The following is a 21,142-nucleotide window of genomic DNA, read 5'->3' as shown; positions in this document are numbered from 1 at the left end:
ACGTAAACCGGCTTAATATGCACTATTGGGCAACGGAAAATCTACGACGGCTGCGACAAGTGGAACATCAGCGACCTTGCCGGGTTAATGTATGGTGCGGCATTATGGGAGGAAGGATAATTGGCCCCCATTTTATCGATTGCAATCTAAATGGTGCAATGTATGCTGATTTCCCACTAATGTTCTACCGATGTTACTGCAAGATGTTTCACTGCATGACAGAATGGCAATGTACTTCCAATATGATGGATGTCCGGCACATACCTCGCGTGCGGTTGAAGCGGTAATGAATAGCATATTTCATGACAGGTGGACTGGTCGTCGAAGCACCGTACAATGTTCACCAGATCTGACGTCCCCGGATTTCTTTCTGTGGGGAAGTTGAAGGATATTTGCGATCGTGATCCACCGACAACGCCTGCCAACATGTGTCAGCGCATTGTCAATGCATGTGTGAACATTACGGAAGGCGAACTACTCGCTGTTGAGAGTAATGTCGTTACAAAATGGTTCAAATGGCTCTGAGCACTATGCGACTTAACTTCTGAGAGTCGCCTAGAACTTAGAACTAAATAAACCTAACTAACCTAAGGACATCACACACATCCATGTCCGAGGCAGGATTCGAACCTGCGACCGTAGCAGTCGCTCGGCTCCAGACTGTAGGGCGTAGAACCGCACGGCCACTCCGGCCGGCTGAATCTCGTTACACGTATTGCCAAATGCATTGAGGTTGACGGACATCATTTTGAGCATTTATTGCATGAATGTGGTATTTACAGGTAATCACGCTGTAACAGCATGCGTTCTCAGAAATGATAAGTTCACAAAGGTACATGTATCACATTGGAACAACCGAAATAAAATGTTCAAACGTTCCTACGTTCTGCATTTTAATTTGGAAAACCTACCTGTTACCAACTGTTCGTCTAAAATTGTGAGCCATATGTTTGTGACTATTACAGCGCCATCTATCACAAAGCGATAAAAGTGGTCCAACTAAAACATTCATATTTTTTACGTAATAAAAATGGGGGTTCCTATTTTTAAAAAAACGCAGTTGACATCCGTTTGAACTATTGCAGCGCCATCTAGCGGGTCAACCATAATGCCATCTAGTTTCCCCCTTCAAGCTAGACAAGTTTCGTTCTTTGTAGTTATTTCGTTTGATGTTTATTTCGTGAGATATTTGGCCCGGTCACGATCAATGGACCACCTGTATACTCATGCACCACTTTCATACGTGGGAATGGCGTTTTCCTGTTAATATACTGAAATTGTTGGAAAAAAAAACTCGCATAAGATGAAATATTAATCGACGTTCTCCACAGGAATAGAAATACTGGAATATCAATTTGATATCATTCGGTCAAGATGTTCATAGTGTAACACTAACCATCAGCTTATGGGCACCTGGACGCCAAATACAGATAATAAGAAGTTTCAAGTGTTAAATCTAAATGAAAGCCTGTTCAGAACCGTTGTGGCCTCTGCATTTGCATTCAAAATACAATGCTGTCAGATCATGAGTCTAGGCTGAAATGCAGTGCAGTGGAAAATAACATGTTTTGTGATCTGTTTTAATACAGTAAACGAAAGAAAAGGAAATTTCTGCCAGTGTCACATAACGACTTCTGCTTACTCGTTGGTGATGGTCCGCAGAGCTGCAGGATTACCGGAGTTCCTACAATAAGGTTCGTCAACAGCTCTACACATCTGCTATCTGCTGTGGAATTTTCCTAGAAGTGCTTGACATTAGGACATCTTTATCAAGACCTTGACTGGCAGCAAGCTACAGGTTATATCACAGGTTGGTGTGCAAATCGCTTAAACTGTTCGCAAACAGCGGCTCTGGCATGTGCGACACAATATAAAAAGCTCAACCTGTGCCGGCACGGCCACATACGAAGCCTTGTCGAAATGGCGTCAAAACTAGTGTTCCTTGCCGCGCTAGCCGTGTTGTCGCAGGTAAGTGAGAGTCTACAGCAAAAGCACTTCGTATCAGCATGATGGGAGAAGTTTCGGGATAAGGAAGCTTGAATAGTGGCTCAGATGGAGTGCTTCTTTTTTCTCCCTTCTTGTTAGTGCATCTAGACGCCATGACCTTCCGCCATGCGTGCTAGAGGTGCCTCAGTGGCATAGTTTTCTGCTCCTCAGTTCCAACTCTTCAGCCGACCGGGGTGGCCGAGCGGTTCTAGGCGCTACAGTCTGCAACCGCGCGACCGCTACGGTCCTGCCTCGGGCATGGGTGTGTGTGATGTCCTTAGGTTAGTTAGGTTTAAGTAGTTCTAAGTTCTAAGGGACTGATGACCTCAGATGTTAAGTCTCATAGTGCTCAGAGCCATTTGAACCATTTGAACCAACTCTTCATGTAACAGAAGAGAAGACAATAAACTATAAGGCGTAACTTATTTACATACAGTACTTACTCTAAAACCGTCAATAATTTTCGACGCCATTGTAGAATATTAAAGATTGTCGATAACTTATTAATTCACAGTTATGGTCTTGATGTGTTTGTGACTATTAGTGAGGTACCTGGACCCAGAGATGAGTTACGTCGGTGGGCGGGGGGAGGGGGAAGGAGAATTTTACATCGTGGTATAATGGGATATAAGGGAGTAAATGGGGGTGAATGTACCAGGGATGCCGAAGATTAGTGTTGTGTTTGATTGGGCAATTATATATATATATATAGAGCTGAGCATGGGGATCCTAGAAGAAATGTAATGGAAGAGATATCTTGATTTTTGGCGGAATGCAAATGAAGTAGTGGATTCACCCACGTGACCAAGGCACTTAAAATTGTATAAACTCGATCAGCGTGGAGCTTTGAAGGACGCAGTTTCACTTTTTTTTTTGGGGGGGGGGGTTGTGAAACAGGAACCTGCAGAAGTAGTTAAAACGCGACATTTTCAGCGTGATAATCGTGTAATGCACTCAGTTCTAGTAGATAGTTTTGATGTAAGTGTTTCGGTGGGAACTTGAAGTACTGGAATTTGTGGATTTTCTACAAAATGGTTATTAATATATGAAAAAAAATGTATTCAGTATTTCATGAAAAGGTGGTGATAATGGTCTCTCTTGTGGTGCAACCAGCCATAGTCAAAAATAGCACAAACTCTTAACGTAATCACAATACTGTCCCTTATCATGGGAAACTTGGTCTATCGTCACGTATTAGTCTCGGTAGCCACTAGAAGCTTTAAGGTGCTACGCAGTGTAGTACGTAGTGAAGGAAGTAGAGAAATATTCACCCGACACAGTCCAGTTTACAAACCGCTGCAGAAGTTCACGTTATTTATGAAAATATGTGCTTATACCGCGAGGTAGTGACAGTTGTTGACAACTACCAGCGAAATCCGATATCTAAACACAGAAATTTGCACGATGGTACTAATAATCGTTGTCATCCGGTGATGAGGGATCCTGTAGATCACGTACTGTCTTACCAAACTGCACACACCTCGAACTACGAGTACCTAATGTCGCAATATCTAGTACCACGCTCGTGAACCACCTACCTGAGTTAGCCTGTTCACCTGCTCCTCTTGCCAAAGTAAACTTGCTATGCCAAATGATCGCATTTTTTCGGGTGTCCTCCCTATAACAACTCTGAACACTGTACTTTCCACTATTATTGATACATGAGCGGTCTTCTGTATACACTTACTTCTTATTATCGCTGTAATGCACTTCTTACCCATATTATCACATATACCTCTTTGTTGACTGGGGCCGTAGTGTCTAAGTGTTGGTATCGTGACTTTTTTTTAAATAAATTAATTGTCTGATTTGCTGCCAGCAACATCATTTATTTTTTGAATTTCATACCTCACTAAGACATTCCAGAACGCTTTCTTCAGAAACAGGCATTCTTCATTGTATGCATATGAAAACATCAGGTACTGGAATTATCTGAAATTTATTATTTAATAATTTACAGACTATGTCTACCATATCCAAGTTGAATTTCTCGCTGTGTAGCATAGCGTCTGCTGTTTTGAAACTCTCTGGCAGATTAAAACTTCGACTCAAAACCCGCCCTCCGAACATCACTTCTACTGGTATCTCACTGCTATACGTAATGTAATCTTAACGCAGTCTTTTTTTTTTGGGTGAGTTATGTGGTGAGTGTCTTTGTGTGTGTGTGTGTGTGTATGTTCAAATGGTTCAAATGGCTCTGAGCACTAGGGACTCAATATCTTAGGTCATAAGTCCCCTAGAACTTAGAACTACTTAAACCTAGCTAACCTAAGGACATCACACACACCCATGCCCGAAGCAGGATTCGAACCTGCGACCGTAGCAGTCCCGCGGTTCCGGACTGCAGCGCCAGAACCGCACGGCCACCGCGGCCGGCATGTGTGTATGTGTGTGTGTGTGTGTGTGTGTGTGTGTGTGTGTGTGTGTGTGTGTGTGTGTGTGTCTTAGGAGGGTAGAGGAAAGAGGGCGAAAACTTTATATGCACTGTCATTGTCGTTGTGATATTACGCTGTACCTTGTTGATTGTGAAATTGACTGTCTTGGACGTATGAGGGTTTTCTGGGAACCGTCCGTATTTGGGGCCAGTTACTAACTGATACAGAAACATCGTAATGCTACCAACACAGACAATGCCACAACCAACAACATGCAGCCCAACGTAAAACAACGACGACAGCAAAAACAGCAACAGCAACAACAACAACAACAACAAGCAATAGAAAACGCCTGATGAGCAAAACATGCTCGAAACGCGTAGCCATGTATCAAGTTAAAAAAAGAGAAAAATGTGACTAGTGGCAGAAAAAAACAAACATTATACTTCTTTGTTTGTCATATATCCCCAATATCCTCTATTTGAACAGATCCAATGAATCACGTAATCACTCTACTTCCAAGTGTATTAGTCTTGTTTCTGTCCGAACTTTATAGCTGTCGATGATTTCTGATGTGTCGTGGACAAATGAATGAACGATCGTCCTGCAGATCTTGAGCTTTACATTGAAGGGCTTACAAGCTAAGAGTGTTTCGCACACTAAAAGCAAAAAGATCTATCCCCTGCTTGTATCTTCTCGCGTGCACAATAACATTCTTTCTTCGAGGTTAGCTGGTGTTTTCTTTTACAGCTGAAGTCTTAGAATTGGTGCCACATGTACATAAATTTTATTTTGAGGGAGGCTATGTGATATCTTATTAAGATTGAAACGAGTGATATCTGTCGTATACTCTTTCTAGAATTTTAGTATATTTCGCAGTTCTTTTCCTCGTTATGGTAACGGCAAAAGCGTTTTATGACACTGATTGCGTAGGCGTTCTGCTCTCTGAACTGAGGAGGTAACTTTTGTTCACACCGATTGGTTATATTTACATCTCGAAGTGGGAGTGTTATGTCTCATGTGTATTCCTGTAAGAGGCTATGATGAATGCGAATATTGTGTTTCTAAGGCATAAGGCAAAAGTCGAGAGTTCGAGTCTCGGTCTGGCACACAGTCTTAATCCGCCACTAAGTTAAACAGTGTTTCTGTTGATGACGATAGGAGTGGCAAGAAAAGGACTGAAAGCTGTACCTAAACATAACCTTCTGCTATCGAAGAGAATCTAGGGGACCGCAGAGTTTACGTTTGCATCTGAGTGACGCAACACCATCGAAACTGTCTCTTACTCTCAGTCTACTAGGCGCTGATAAGAGGTTTAGATTTTAAGCCTGGACGTTCGTGAATAAATTTGTTTATGATATTTACGCTACCATCTCTCCTCTTCCGGCAAAATATTGTTAGCAAAAATAAATTTCCCACAAGTACCACTCGAATATGTTAAATGCAACAACAACAAAGAATGAGTTTCATTCCTTCATCTGGAACCGCATCTTACGAATTGAAGCGTAATCCATGTGTATTCCGTACTAGTAAAAGTACAGCAAGTTAAAATCTTTGTTGCAGTAATGAGGAATATTAGATGACTCTGTTTTAATGGCTTGGACGGCAGAATATGTCATCTGTACTGCCAATGTGAAAGCAAATTTACTTTGATCTCTGTATGATAGTGGTTCTAATTACAGCCTTTAAGAGTTTAATGTCATTTGAATGAAGTCCAAACGAAGAAAATTAAACTGGCAAGACAACAAAAAGAGTTGACCACCCTTTCCTGTCTCTCACTGAACTCGCCTAACAGTACCGCACAAAAAGAATCTTAGAATCTTTGTATCAAGTCTATTCTACGTAATTTAATACTACGTAAGTAAATGACGAAGTTGGCTTATTCATCAGTGTTAAAAACACTGTACGTGCTTTTTACAATAAGGGAAGACATACAAGTATGTTAAAAATAACATCCTGTTTTCACTCGCAAGATTTTATTTTTATACTTTTGTCCAAGGCGTTTAGAAACTCCGCTTTCAAGAAATTATTCCTCTCCTTTCTTGAGGGTTGCACCGACGTATGTCTACTGTCTAGCAGGGAAAAAAGTCAGTTTATATGTATTACTTCAGTTTAACCAGACAGGGAGAGAGAGTGAGAGAGGGACAGAGAAAGAGACAGAGAGACAGAGAGAGAGAGACAGAGAAAGAGAGAGAGTCGTTTGCGTCAGCGAGAGACTCCCACATACACTTAGCGAAATTTGTCACATGTGTTAACTTTGGATATTACTCATACTTCGTTTATTCAGAGTTATTTAGCTACAAATAAAAGCAGTGCACACAGTTTCCGGTTCGAGACTCTTTTAAAAGCGAAATTTTATTGTCACATGGTTGTGAAACAGTCAGTGAAGTCGATCATTTTAAATTATCAAGATTATGGGTAATTAAAAAGTTTCCTGAGAAGTATGAGGTTCCATACCTTGAGCAGAAACTAAATTTCGCTATGTTCACCGCATGACAGTATTCTCCTCTGTCTCCGAAACGCGAAAGTTTGTTTACTTTGTTTCCTTGCCACTCTATTATCTCCAGTGGTGTACTCTGGAGCAGTCGTTGCGGTGTTTAATCGCGAACTTTGCATAGGCCGTTGTTTAGATGTCTCGAAGTTCCAACTTGTTATCCCTTTACATACACGAGTACAAAATCATAGGATCTGTTGTTGGTAATATTGACTCATTCATAATTCGTTCACTGCACACTAAACCAAAAAACGATTTCCACTTCTTTAAGCTTTGTAAGGAAGGGCGTGAACTGTTCAAGAACTTTCACTTTCAACAGGCACCGGCGGACCTCAAGAAACTAAGTCATAAAACCCAAGTCTTCAAATCTGAATTGAAATGTTTCCCTGTGCACACTCATTCTCTGCTACAGTAATTTCTCAAGTACTTGAGAAGTTTTTTACCTTAATGTGTACTTATTCGAGTGCCTTCTCAGAACTTTTTCGTGTTTTCTTGATTCTTTAGATCATTTTGTGTGTACATTATCTATTTGGCATTTTTAAGCAATATACGGACACGGTACATGACCAGGTAATTTTAGCTCGCTTAATCCCGCAGAATCTGACAAATAAATAAATTCACACTTAAAGTATTCTAATCCCAAATTAAAATTCTTCCGTTAGACTTAGCGCAGGCCCTGGGGACTCAACAAAATTAAAACCGTCTCACAGAACAGACCGATGAAGTTTCGTGTTAGAATATAACAAGCAGTCAGTTATAGCGATGGATTCCAACCCCGGAAGAGCTGACTATGCTTTGAAACGTAAATGATTTGTTCTTAGGTGTGTTCAGCGGGTTTCCTTTAACCTAAGAAACGACGTAAAGACCGCCTAACACTATTTCGTAGTCGGTATAACCTGCCTTAGCTTGTTATTTCCACCTTCATCCATTCGCTATCCCGTCAGTACAACAGCTTTCTCTAAAAGCGCACGATATTTGCTAGAACTGTATACAGGTGACACAAAAATACGATACTTCTGAAATGTGTCGTGATAGACATACGTAATTAGCGGCACTGTGGAACAGGGACGGTTAACTACGACCTCGTTATTTAGTAGCCTGCAACATCGTTCTTTCCCCAGAGATATGTTTTAAAAAGAGAACAGTATTGTGGAAGTGGCCCATGGGGAATTGCAAGATTTTTTCAGTTAAAGTAGCATAGTCGGCTATCCTAAAAACTGTAGGAACATGAGTCGCAAACGAAATTGGATCGAAAAAAAAGTCGTCAGGATGACGAATAAGGACATGATCATTAGGCAGAACATCGAGAAACTATGAGTTTTAATCTTAAGAATAGTGTGGTGAACGTCTTTTGGCACGTTATTCGAGAGACTGGTCGTCGGACTCTCCACAGTGATTAAAACTCTCATTAGTATAAAAGACGATTTGTAAAATAATTGAATAAGTGGAATTAACAGTTCCAATTAGCACCCGGAAACAAATGAAGACGATCACAATAGAGGACAGCGAACATCTGGACTCGCTCGATGGCACATGAGGACCATAGTCATCTCACTGACTACGTGACATAAACTGATGGTGTGGTGCATGGTTTCGTCACAGTGGCTCATCAGACCTAACTTTATCGAAAATGAGGAGCGGATGAGATGACTTTCACTTCGGGTAATTCGCTTAGATGCTGCAGGCTTCTATTACAGCTGCAATGAGCGATTTTACGCACCTTCACTACCTCTGGTTCTCACAGGGTTACGTTACATCGTACACTCTGGGACGGTTAGTGACAGCCACTCCCCGATTCTCAGATAAATGATCAAGAATTCGTGACATTCTCTAACCTACTGCATCAGTAAACTTTCTCTTCAGTTTTCTCCTTATTTCTTGTGGGGTGAAGTCAAAAGCTCGCCTTGTAATACATGGCCACGGAGAGTTGATGAAATCAAACGATTTCACCTGGAAGTTCACGGTATTCAGTAATGAGGTCCGGAAAAGAATATTGCATGAATGCATCCGAATAGTAGGATATTATCTGAAACGTGAAATTTTCTAATTGTATTCTCCCCCGTCCTTCTTACTTCCATCTATCGTCCACACTAAAGTCTCTTATGAAGATTTGAGAGAAGTGAAGATTACAATAAACTTTCACGTTTACTTGGCTTGTCATGTCTCCAGTTCTTCTTGTCTAGGAGTCTGATTCTTGAAAATCCCACATTTTAGGTCCTCACGATTGGAATGAAATAAATAAATTTGAAGATTGTTGGTGCACAAATTTTGTTTTACCTAAATATATTTTCTCAAATTTTAGAATATTGTACAGTCTTTTGATTTTTCACGGTAACAAAGCCGAACTTACATTGTTGGCACAAAAATACAAAATTACGTCCGATCACATCAGAGTCTTGCTTACGACTCTCTCTCTCTGCGGAAATAACAATATTCCAAACGGTTTACAAGTTTCTTTAACAAATGAATTTCTACTAGCTTTAATTTCGATTATTATTTCATAAATGAATCCAGAAATTAACGTAGTAAACAGTACATGACCCCACAACTAATAATATAATTTTTAAGTGTGTTACTGTTATCGACAACTACTGTTGAGGAAAAGTAATGCTAGAGGAGGATGTCCCGTTACAAACTAAAGAAGAGTTGTAGTAGTTCAATTGCTGTCACCAAATGTTTACATTGTTTTTTATTTTGCATGTTTCTTAAAACCTCTCGTTTAGTTTGTACCACCCAGTTCTTATAATATTATTTTTGTATTAACAGTTTAATTTTCTGTGTTTAATGGAACTTAATATTGCTTAGAAGTCTGCATTTACGGGTCAACTTAAGCTGAAACGTATGTTGATCCTCGAGATATGTGGCTAATGGATAGTTCACTGATTGCTCTATGTTGCAGGGTGTCACCGCAGCACCTGCTCCCGAACCGTTGTTTGGTATCGGTGACATCATTGGCGACGTCATCGACACCGTTACTAATATTACATCCGATGTGATCGATGCAGGAGAGACAATTATCGGTGGCATCGGTGACGCTGTCGATGATGTAATCGGAGCTGGAGAATCAATTGTCGGTGGAATCGTCAACGTTACATCTGATGCTCTCGACAACATCCAGGTAAGTCTGAGACGAGTCAGTAGATCGCTGGAACTTCGGATCTAAACCGTGATGAATCCTTCTCCACTTTCATGGGACAATCTTTCAGTGGAGGTTAAAAACACACATTACGTCAGCAGACTCGTCTATCTCTGACACTGGCGTATCCTAAATTTGGAGTAGTCTACATCTACATTTCCGTTTGTGAAAATGGCTCACTAAGAAAAACGTATGTGACTGACATTGAGTTTGCTGAACAGCTTAGTTCCGTGACGGTACACGAAGGCTTAGGTACACAGAACTGTGTATCATCTCAGACTATTCAGCACGTTGTGATGACATGAAATCATACAGGAATATGTTATTTTGTTACGGCGTCCGTCTCCACGCAGTTTGTTTGCGGGTCCGCAAAGAATCAATGTAAGATAGTGATAGATACACTCCTGGAAACTGAAATAAGAACACCGTGAATTCATTGTCCCAGGAAGGGGAAACTTTATTGACACATTCCTCGGGTCAGATACATCACATGATCACACTGACAGAACCACAGGCACATAGACACAGGCAACAGAGCATGCACAATGTCGGCACTAGTACAGTGTATATCCACCTTTCGCAGCAATGCAGGCTGCTATTCTCCCATGGAGACGATCGTAGAGATGCTGGATGTAGTCCTGTGGAACGGCTTGCCATGCCATTTCCACCTGGCGCCTCAGTTGGACCAGCGTTCGTGCTGGACGTGCAGACCGCGTGAGACGACGCTTCATCCAGTCCCAAACATGCTCAATGGGGGACAGATCCGGAGATCTTGCTGGCCAGGGTAGTTGACTTACACCTTCTAGAGCACGTTGGGTGGCACGGGATACATGCGGACGTGCATTGTCCTGTTGGAACAGCAAGTTCCCTTGCCGGTCTAGGAATGGTAGAACGATGGGTTCGATGACGGTTTGGATGTACCGTGCACTATTCAGTGTCCCCTCGACGATCACCAGTGGTGTACGGCCAGTGTAGGAGATCGCTCCCCACACCATGATGCCGGGTGTTGGCCCTGTGTGCCTCGGTCGTATGCAGTCCTGATTGTGGCGCTCACCTGCACGGCGCCAAACACGCATACGACCATCATTGGCACCAAGGCAGAAGCGACTTTCATCGCTGAAGACGACACGTCTCCATTCGTCCCTCCATTCACGCCTGTCGCGACACCACTGGAGGCGGGCTGCACGATGTTGGGGCGTGAGCGGAAGAAGGCCTAACGGTGTGCGGGACCGTAGCCCAGCTTCATGGAGACGGTTGCGAATGGTCCTCGCCGATACCCCAGGAGCAACAGTGTCCCTAATTTGCTGGGAAGTGGCGGTGCGGTCCCCTACGGCACTGCGTAGGATCCTACGGTCTTGGCGTGCATCCGTGCGTCGCTGCGGTCCGGTCCCAGGTCGACGGCCACGTGCACCTTCCGCCGACCACTGGCGACAACATCGATGTACTGTGGAGACCTCACGCCCCACGTGTTGAGCAATTCGGCGGTACGTCCACCCGGCCTCCCGCATGCCCACTATACGCCCTCGCTCAAAGTCCGTCAACAGCACATACGGTTCACGTCCACGCTGTCGCGGCATGCTACCAGTGTTAAAGACTGCGATGGAGCTCCGTATGCCACGGCAAACTGGCTGACACTGACGGCGGCGGTGCACAAATGCTGCGCAGCTAGCGCCATTCGACGGCCAACACCGCGGTTCCTGGTGTGTCCGCTGTGCCGTGCGTGTGATCATTGCTTGTACAGCCCTCTAGCAGTGTCCGGAGCAAGTATGGTGGGTCTGACACACCGGTGTCAATGTGTTCTTTTTTCCATTTCCAGGAGTGTATGTATTCAACGGACGTGTCGGACAGTCTTGTACATACTTCACTTTTTGACCAGGTGCTGTCATACTGATTTTAGTATTTGGAAATGTCCAATGGGGAGGGGAGATGGGTAGGTGGGGTTAGGGGGTAGTAGTACGGCGTCTAACACGTCCCTGACGTAACGATTGCAGTTATGATCCGTCAGTCCATTATGCCCGATATTTCATTTTGTTTCAAACGGCACATAAGGCACTAACATTTGACACCTCCTCGTCAGCCCGGCCAACAATAGAGACTATCAGATTGCAGCCAACGAATACAGTATGCATATTCAGTCAATACTTTAGGTTAGGCTGATGCTGGAGCCACGACTCCGAAAACACTGTATTTTCCCACTCAGCACACAAGCTGTGTACCCCGAGGGGTTCGTGGTTTGTCGACTATAGAAGGTGACGCATTAGTATGCGCGATATTAAGTCCGGTAGTCAGAAGGCTGCGTCGGACCGTCGACGCAGACAGGTTCACACTAACTGCGGTACTCCATCAGTGGACCACCGTTGTATAGTAGACAGGGGGTAACGTATGGTCATGTGGACGTGATGGCTTTCATCCCAACCTGTACCCACAATGAGTGATCCAATGTCCATAAACCGTTGTGTACGGACCTCTTATATACAATAGTTATACAGTCCGCAGTAATGTCACTGCCGTAGCGTCATGTCCCATACGAGCCGAAATATCAGAGTCTGATAAACACGTTTTCTGCAGAGATGTCATTCTGCTCTGATCGAACTCAGCCGCCTGTTAATACCACACCTTTTGACTTCGCTGAGGTGTACTGGTAATTGTTTTCACGTTTCCTCTTCGTTTGGGGCCTCTTATGCGACTGCGCTTGGCTTTACATCAATCCTTCTGGTCAAACTAGAAAGGGAGCCGTTTGACGAAGATGTACGCCAGCTCTCTGCTCTCTTAATTCGATATTGCTAGTAAGTAGTTCCACACATTCTCCAAGGCTGGATTCATTTGTTTCGTTCTTTCTGTGTACACGAATGGAGTGTGACACTTACGGTATTCACTGACACCTGATAAATTGTTTAAGGCATCGGAACAAGGTTTTATTTTAGCCTATGTGTATTAAAATGTTCGTTATCGTTATCGGTTTGCATACCAGGATAATGAAACAACTTTTTTTCTTCTTTGATGTATAGAACGATATCCTGTTCCCAGTTGCAGACTAATATGCAGTCAGCCAAAATTTTCTCAACTCTGACAGTCTCTTAACCTCTGGGCAGCATTTATACGCACCGTCCTAAATTATTTGTTGTAACAGTACTGATGAGAAGAGAATACAAGCATTTGAAATTTGATGCTACAGAAGAACACTGAAGATTAAATGTCTAGATCGAGTAACCAAAGAAGAAGCAATGTAGCGAATTGGGTGGCGGGGGGGGGGGGGGGGGGGAGGGATTTATGGCAACACTTGATTAAACGAAGGGATAAGTTGATAGGAAAAAGCACGAGGCGTCAAGAAATATTTAATTTGGTAATGTAGTAGGGAAGCGCAGAGGGAGGCTTGAATACAAGAATCATGTCTAAGTGGACTAGTTTCCAGTTATTATGTGGAGATAAGGAGAATGTCACACGGAATAGACTAAAATAATTCAAATCTCTGTGCTCCCCTTCAATGTTCGTCCTCTACAGCTCTCTCGAGTGCCATGTAAGTTGTTACCTTATACACGACCTACAATCCTGTCCCTTCTTGTAGCTAATGCTTTCGACAGATCTCATTCTTTGTCGATTGTGCGGTAAACATTTGCGTTATTTATTAGTCACTTAATTTTGGACACCCTTCTGTACCGCCACATAGAAAATAATTCTTTCCTATCCTTGATTCAAAGCATTATTTAAAGGATAAGTCCACAGAACTTTCTTTGCCATATTAAGACATACAGGGTGTGGAGAAAAATATGGAAACATGGGAAACACAACACATTACCATGCATAACACGGTGTAGGGAAACGGTTGGCATTCGAAACAGCTTCCAGTTGTCTCGGATTGGATGAACACAGGTCCTGTATGGCTTTCAGGGGAAATTTGGAAATTTGTGATAAGTTCCTATGGGACCAAACTGCTGAGGACATCGGTCCCTAGGCTTACAAACTACTTAATCTAACTTATGCTAAGGACAACACACACACCCATGCCCAAGGGAGGACTCGAACCTCCGACGGGGCAGCAGCGCCAACCGTGGCAAGGCGCCCAAGACCGCACGGCTATCCTGCGAGGCGATTTTCAGGGGAATCTCATACAACACTTCCTGCAAAATAGTGGCAAGTCTCGTAACGATGATGGAGGTGGATAACGACCAGTCTCCCTTCTCTCGAAAGTAGACTACGAGAGCCCAATATAATAATGAGATCTGGTGACTGGTGTGTCCAGGAGAGATGCGAAAATTCATCCTCGTGCTCTCAAAACCAGTCCTGGACAATGTCAGTTGTGAGAACAGGGACCTGTAGCCTTGGAACACAACATCCAGATTGGGGAACAACTACTGTACCATGAGACTGATCTAATCACCCAAAATGGTCACATAATCCTTGGCAGTAATGTGACTTTGCTGATGAACAATGGGCTGACCATTTGGATGCACAAATCATCACCGGATCCACGCCATGCCTCACTATTGGTAGCAAGCAGACTATATCGTAGTCCTAGCTCGGAGTACGCCAGATGTAAACTCGGCCATAAGTTGGAAACAATGTGAAACAAGAGTCATTCGACCAAATGACTTTCTTCTATTGGTCCATAGTCCAGGTTATATGGCTTTAGCCAGACAATTTCTCGTTCCAGGCATGTGCATGATTGACGTGCTGGTATGTAAATCCACCTCGCCCTACAATTCCCAGCCTATGGAGCTCCCTTCTAGTAGTTTTGGTGCTGACTGGGTTCGCAAGTGAGACGTTCAGTTCTGCAGAGAGTTAAGCAGTTGCCTTCCTTTTATTTTTCGTCACCACCCTCTTCAATGGACGTGTATCACTATCACTCGGCACAGTTCCGTCCGCGTTGTGACATAGTAGATGATGTTGTTCGCTTTTCCTGTATGCAGTATAAATCTTCAATACGATGCCTCTTGAAGCACCAAACATTTTGGATGCCTTGGTCACGGACGTATCCACCATACCAGCACCAACAATTTACCCATGTTCAGATCCATTTAGGTCCAACATACTGCACTCACAACTACACAGAAGACTGCTCTGATCACGACTGACACTTGTGACGTATTGAGGACATCGCACAGGTGCCGTTTGTGTTCAGGTACAAGAGTGCATACTGCGGGCTTTGCTAGCATCGGTATTTATGTTCAAGCACGCATTTCTTGCAACGTTTCCATATTTTTGTCCAACCCCTGTGTACTACAGCTTTAAATTTCTTGACGCGGACTTTGACAGAGCACTGAAAGACCTAAGTTGAACTATGTTCCCGCGGGCAGATGCCATTCGTTAGAACTTCTATCCTTGAAAGAGCCAGCCGCGACAAAACTGTTCCATCTCGTGCGCAAAATGTATCACTCAGGGGAAATACACTGAGATTTCAAGGAGAATGTAGTAGCTCCAATTTCAAAGGAAGCAAGTGTTGACAAGTGTGAATATTACCGAACTATCAGTTTAATAAGTCATCGTTGGAAAATACTAACACGAATTATTTATAGATGAGTGGAAAGCCGGTAGTAGCCGACTTCGGGGAAAAACAATTTGGATTCCGGGAAAATGTAGGAACATGCGAGGTAGTGCTGACCCTACGACTTCTCTTAGAAGATAGATTAAAGAAGGTAAACCTATGTTTACGATGTTGTAGACTTAGACAAGGCTTTTGACAATGCTGACTGGAATACTCTCTTTGAAATATTGAAGGTATCAGAGGTGAAATACAGGGAGTGAAAGGCTTTTTACAAGTTGTTAAGAAACCAAACGGCAGTTATAACAGTCGAGGGGCATGAAAGTGAAGCTGTGGTTCAGAAGGGAGAAAGATAGGGATGTAGCCTATCGCAGATATTATTCAATTTGTACACTGAGCAAGCAGTGAAGGGAATCAAAGAATAATTTGGAGTAGGAACTAAAGTTCAGTAAGAAGAAATAATAACTTTGAGATATGTCGATGGCGCTGTAAATCTTTGAAAGACGGTAAAGGACTTGGAAGAGCAGTTGAACGGAATGGACGCTGTCTTGAATGGAGGATGTAAGATAAACATTAACAAAAGCAAAACAAGGGTAATGGAATGCAGTAGAATTAAATGAGACGATGCTGAGGTAATTAGATTAGGAAACGACACACTAAACGTAGTGCACTCCTGGAAATGGAAAAAAGAACACATTGACACCGGTGTGTCAGACCCACCATACTTGCTCCGGACACTGCGAGAGGGCTGTACAAGCAATGATCACACGCACGGCACAGCGGACACACCAGGAACCGCGGTGTTGGCCGTCGAATGGCGCTAGCTGCGCAACATTTGTGCACCGCCGCCGTCAGTGTCAGCCAGTTTGCCGTGGCATACGGAGCTCCATCGCAGTCTTTAACACTGGTAGCATGCCGCGACAGCGTGGACGTGAACCGTATGTGCAGTTGACGGACTTTGAGCGAGGGCGTATAGTGGGCATGCGGGAGGCCAGGTGGACGTACCGCCGAATTGCTCAACACGTGGGGCGTGAGGTCTCCACAGTACATCGATGTTGTCGCCAGTGGTCGGCGGAAGGTGCACGTGGCCGTCGACCTGGGACTGGACCGCAGCGACGCACGGATGCACGCCAAGACCGTAGGATCCTACGCAGTGCCGTAGGGGACCGCACCGCCACTTCCCAGCACATTAGGGACACTGTTGCTCCTGGGGTATCGGCGAGGACCATTCGCAACCGTCTCCATGAAGCTGGGCTACGGTCCCGCACACCGTTAGGCCGTCTTCCGCTCACGCCCCAACATCGTGCAGCCCGCCTCCAGTGGTGTCGCGACAGGCGTGAATGGAGGGACGAATGGAGACGTGTCGTCTTCAGCGATGAGAGTCGCTTCTGCCTTGGTGCCAATGATGGTCGTATGCGTGTTTGGCGCCGTGCAGGTGAGCGCCACAATCAGGACTGCATACGACCGAGGCACACAGGGCCAACACCCGGCATCATGGTGTGGGGAGCGATCTCCTACACTGGCCGTACACCACTGGTGATCGTCGAGGGGACACTGAATAGTGCACGGTACATCCAAACCGTCATCGAACCCATCGTTCTACCATTCCTAGACCGGCAAGGGAACTTGCTGTTCCAACAGGACAATGCACGCCCGCATGTATCCCGTGCCACCCAACGTGCTCTAGAAGGTGTAAGTCAACTACCCTGGCCAGCAAGATCTCCGGATCTGTCCCCCATTGAGCATGTTTGGGACTGGATGAAGCGTCGTCTCACGCGGTCTGCACGTCCAGCACGAACGCTGGTCCAACTGAGGCGCCAGGTGGAAATGGCATGGCAAGCCGTTCCACAGGACTACATCCAGCATCTCTACGATCGTCTCCATGGGAGAATAGCAGCCTGCATTGCTGCGAAAGGTGGATATACACTGTACTAGTGCCGACATTGTGCATGCTCTGTTGCCTGTGTCTATGTGCCTGTGGTTCTGTCAGTGTGATCATGTGATGTATCTGACCCCAGGAACGTGTCAATAAAGTTTCCCCTTCCTGGGACAATGAATTCACGGTGTTCTTATTTCAATTTCCAGGAGTGTATATGAGTTCCGCTGTTGGGCACCAAAATAACTTATAATGGAGAAAGTGGGAACGGTATAAAATGTAGACTGGCAATGGCAAGAAAAACATTTCTGAGGAAGAGAAATTTTTTGATATCGAATACGGATTTAGGTGTTATAAAGCTTTTTTTGTAGGTTTTGGTTGGAATGTATCCATGTATGGAAGTGATACATAGACGATAAACCGTTAGGCAAGAAGAGAATAGGTGCTTTTGAAATATGATACTACAGATAAATATTGAAGGTTGGATGGATAAATTGCGTAACTAATGAGGAGGTAATAGACTTGAGGAGACAGGAAATTTGAGGTACAGCTTTACTAAAAGTAGGAATCGGTTGGTAGGACATATTATGAGATGTGAATATCAAGGTACACCAGTTTTCTAACGTAGGGGAGTGTGTGTGTGGGGGGGGGGGGGGGAGGGGGGTAAGGGGTTGAAATCGTAGAGGAAGACCAAGAGATGAGTACAATAATCAAATCTAGAAAGATGTGAGTTACAGTAGCTACTCGGAGATGAAGAGGCTTGCACAGGATAGACCAGAATGGAGAGCTGCATCAAACTTGTCTTCGGACTGAAGACCACAACATCAGAGACCTCTGCAGCCGACAAGTGATATCGTATCTGTTGCTTCTGCATGACTTCTGGCCAGTCATGTTCATTGCAGAGGATAATTTTACAACCTGATAAGTATTGATTTAATTCCTAATCCTACAAAATATTTGCAACTTAAAACTTATATTACAAATTCGATAAAAAGAACATTTCGGAAATAAGTAAATGAAACCACATTGAAAATATCTGAAAGATTACGTAGCAGGATGATGCGGAACACGACGATTTTTTTAACAGACATCCACCATGAAAGGAATGTTAACATGAAAGGAATGTTAATGATAATAGATTTATGGATAAATTTCAAATACGCTAGAATGCTGTCTCTGTTCGTGTATGTGTTCATTATCTTCTGTAACTGCCATATTCATAAGAAACCTTTCTTTTCCTTTCAGGATGGTATCCAGGAAGTGCAGTCTGGAGTTCAGGTAAGAAAGCGAATCACATTTTCAGTAATAATTTTTAAATATTTGACAAGACTATCATAATAATGACCAGATTCGCTTGACTGTTGTTGATAGTGTATTAAATTCTATTATTTTTATGATCTGACAATTGCAGTATCATGTATACGCCTCTACCAGCTCTGTAACCATACTCGTTCTCTCCTAACCGTGGAGAAGTCGTCAATTCCTAAGTGCATTTAATTCCAACTTTACGAATGTTACGCACATTCTAAGAAATAATTGAGAATAAGCAGTGCAATTAGATTTTCACCTGTGTGGTTCATGTTGTTGCTGCCGATAATTCACTGTAACCAGTTGCTGAACGCATTATTTCGGTATCTCAAGTTCTTTGTTAAATTCACAAACATCATGCTGAGCAAATATTTCAGATTTAAGAAGTAAGCATAAATTCCGATTTAATTTTTTCGTCATTATACATTTCTTCTAGCCACAACCCAACCTGTTGCACAGCTCCTACCGCGCAGAAAGCAAGTGACCGCTAAAGAGGGCGCGAAAACCACAGATAAACAGTTGCATACGCATTCTTTTCAACATGCTTGAGTAGAGAAATATTTTTGGGTTTTAATATAATAATTGCATAACTTCCTACTAAATATATTGTGTTACAAATTTAAAAATACATGTTACTGCTATGGGAACTTTACAGTGCAATGGCCAGAGTGCGGTAGAACCACACGTATTTGTAATTTCTGTAACACTTGCTTTTAGAAAATATACATGAACAAATCGAAAGCATACAACTCAAAAATTACACAATTAACATGTCGGAACCACGTCGCGAAAATGAGTCAAGTGATCGATACGCTGTGAAACGAAACCCAGTTTTCCTGAAAACATTTCAGCCCTCAAATTAACTGTGAACTACGAGTAAAATCCAGTTGTCGGACTCGGAAATCACCAACTCAGTACACCATTTGGAGTCACCAGTACACTTGTTTTTAATTATTGTTCACCAATCTACATGGAGCTCGATCGTTGAGACTGTAGAAATCAAATTCCTACGTCCTAAGAAAAATGCCATCTGATCAGTTTTCTGAAACATTTTTTGTACCGCAATTAATCATGTTCTCTAAATCATGTATAGCAGGGTGTCTATAGCTCCTTTGCCTCACTTGTGCGCACGTACAGTACTCGAGTGGTCGACCTATGCATGCACGCATACAAAAGAGAGATTTAGGGGGAGGGTGTCAGTGGGGGGGGGGGGGGGCTGTAAGGGGAGACAGGCTGTCCGGAGCAAATACAAGCTCTCAAGCTCTGTAATACGCATCACTGAGTGTAACCTCTTTCTTCCATTAACGTTTCTTAATGAGGGATGTGGATGGAGGTTTCACAAATTATTATGTATTGTGACTCTACAATAGACAATACTCGCTTGTTCCGTTATTATACAATAAATCCAGGTATCATTTGCGTTGTACTAATCTTATATTATTGAAGCTTAGCTTCTTGTTTTTTCATCGTAGGATACGGATGGCAACTGACACTCAACAAAGCAAAAGTAATGTACTTCTTATACATAGATGAAAAGATCCGATGTCTATTGACTACACTATCACTTAACATTTTGTGGAGCCGATAGCAATAATGAAATATGTGCAGTTTGATGTGGAGCGAAAATACACCTCGCGAGAAAGCACATTTAAGCGAAATTTTAGGAAAAGGATATCTGGCGTCTTTCGTCAATGAGGAGTTAATAATTTTCCAATTAGGTGAGCATTTTGGCTCTCAGAGGTTTCATTGACTGATTCAGTTTGCATATTTTAAACCAACATTTTTGACTTTAATCTTTTGCTTGTCAAGTAGCAGTCAGCATCTTTAAGGCTAAAGCTATAATTGTAGGTAATACAGATTGCCAAATCTCTTGACCTGAGCCTCCTAATCATTAATGCCTCCTAATTGCTCAAGTGGTTTCACTGCTCAACTTTTAAATCGGACTGAAAAGTATAAAATAATTTATTCCATCTCCAAATAGATACCTAACTCCATACAGTCAGTCCTGAAAAGTTCTGACTGCGAATCTTTAATAGCTATGAAAATACTTTTAAGATTCAAAATGAATAACGTGGGGGATACGCAATTTGTAACTGACGCATGAATAATTCACCTTCTTGTTATTACTGATATTGATGCATTAGTAGTTCGCTTCCTTACCGTTATCTGTTGCATGCGTGCCACATTTATTTTTGTTAAATCTTACAAGCACTTTCATAGGTATTAAAAATTCACAATCACAAATTTTCAATGGTTAAGAATGTGTATGGGGCTACAAGAAATTATTCTATACTTTTTAGTCCAATTTAAAAGAGTCAATAGAAGAATTCAGTTTTATTTAAGCACACTGACGGAAGATAATCCCAACGCCAAAAAATAACTAACGTGGAATAATGAAACTTCGGGAATACATTTGCCTATGTAACATATTTAAGCGATTAACACCGAAAGACGACAGATTAATGTAAGCTCGAGATAAGCCATTGTA

At 43.0% G+C, this 21,142-nt stretch overlaps 1 protein-coding gene across 1 annotated transcript in view; it reads left to right on the top strand.

The window, feature by feature from the left end:
* Positions 1 to 1,860: 1,860 nt before the first annotated feature.
* The window catches only part of LOC126203545 (uncharacterized), a 33,970-nt gene continuing 14,688 nt past the window's right edge, over positions 1,861 to 21,142 (top strand). Inside the window, exons 1-3 of the mRNA XM_049937868.1 lie at positions 1,861 to 1,968; positions 9,755 to 9,973; positions 18,592 to 18,624. Coding sequence (XP_049793825.1) covers positions 1,921 to 1,968; positions 9,755 to 9,973; positions 18,592 to 18,624 — 300 coding nt within the window. The 5' untranslated portion in view covers positions 1,861 to 1,920. The remainder of the gene's footprint in view (positions 1,969 to 9,754; positions 9,974 to 18,591; positions 18,625 to 21,142) is intronic.

The sequence above is a fragment of the Schistocerca nitens genome, chromosome 9 (genome assembly GCF_023898315.1).
Source record: "Schistocerca nitens isolate TAMUIC-IGC-003100 chromosome 9, iqSchNite1.1, whole genome shotgun sequence".
NCBI lineage: Eukaryota > Metazoa > Arthropoda > Insecta > Orthoptera > Acrididae > Schistocerca > Schistocerca nitens.
This window is presented reverse-complemented; position numbering and strand designations above follow the sequence as displayed.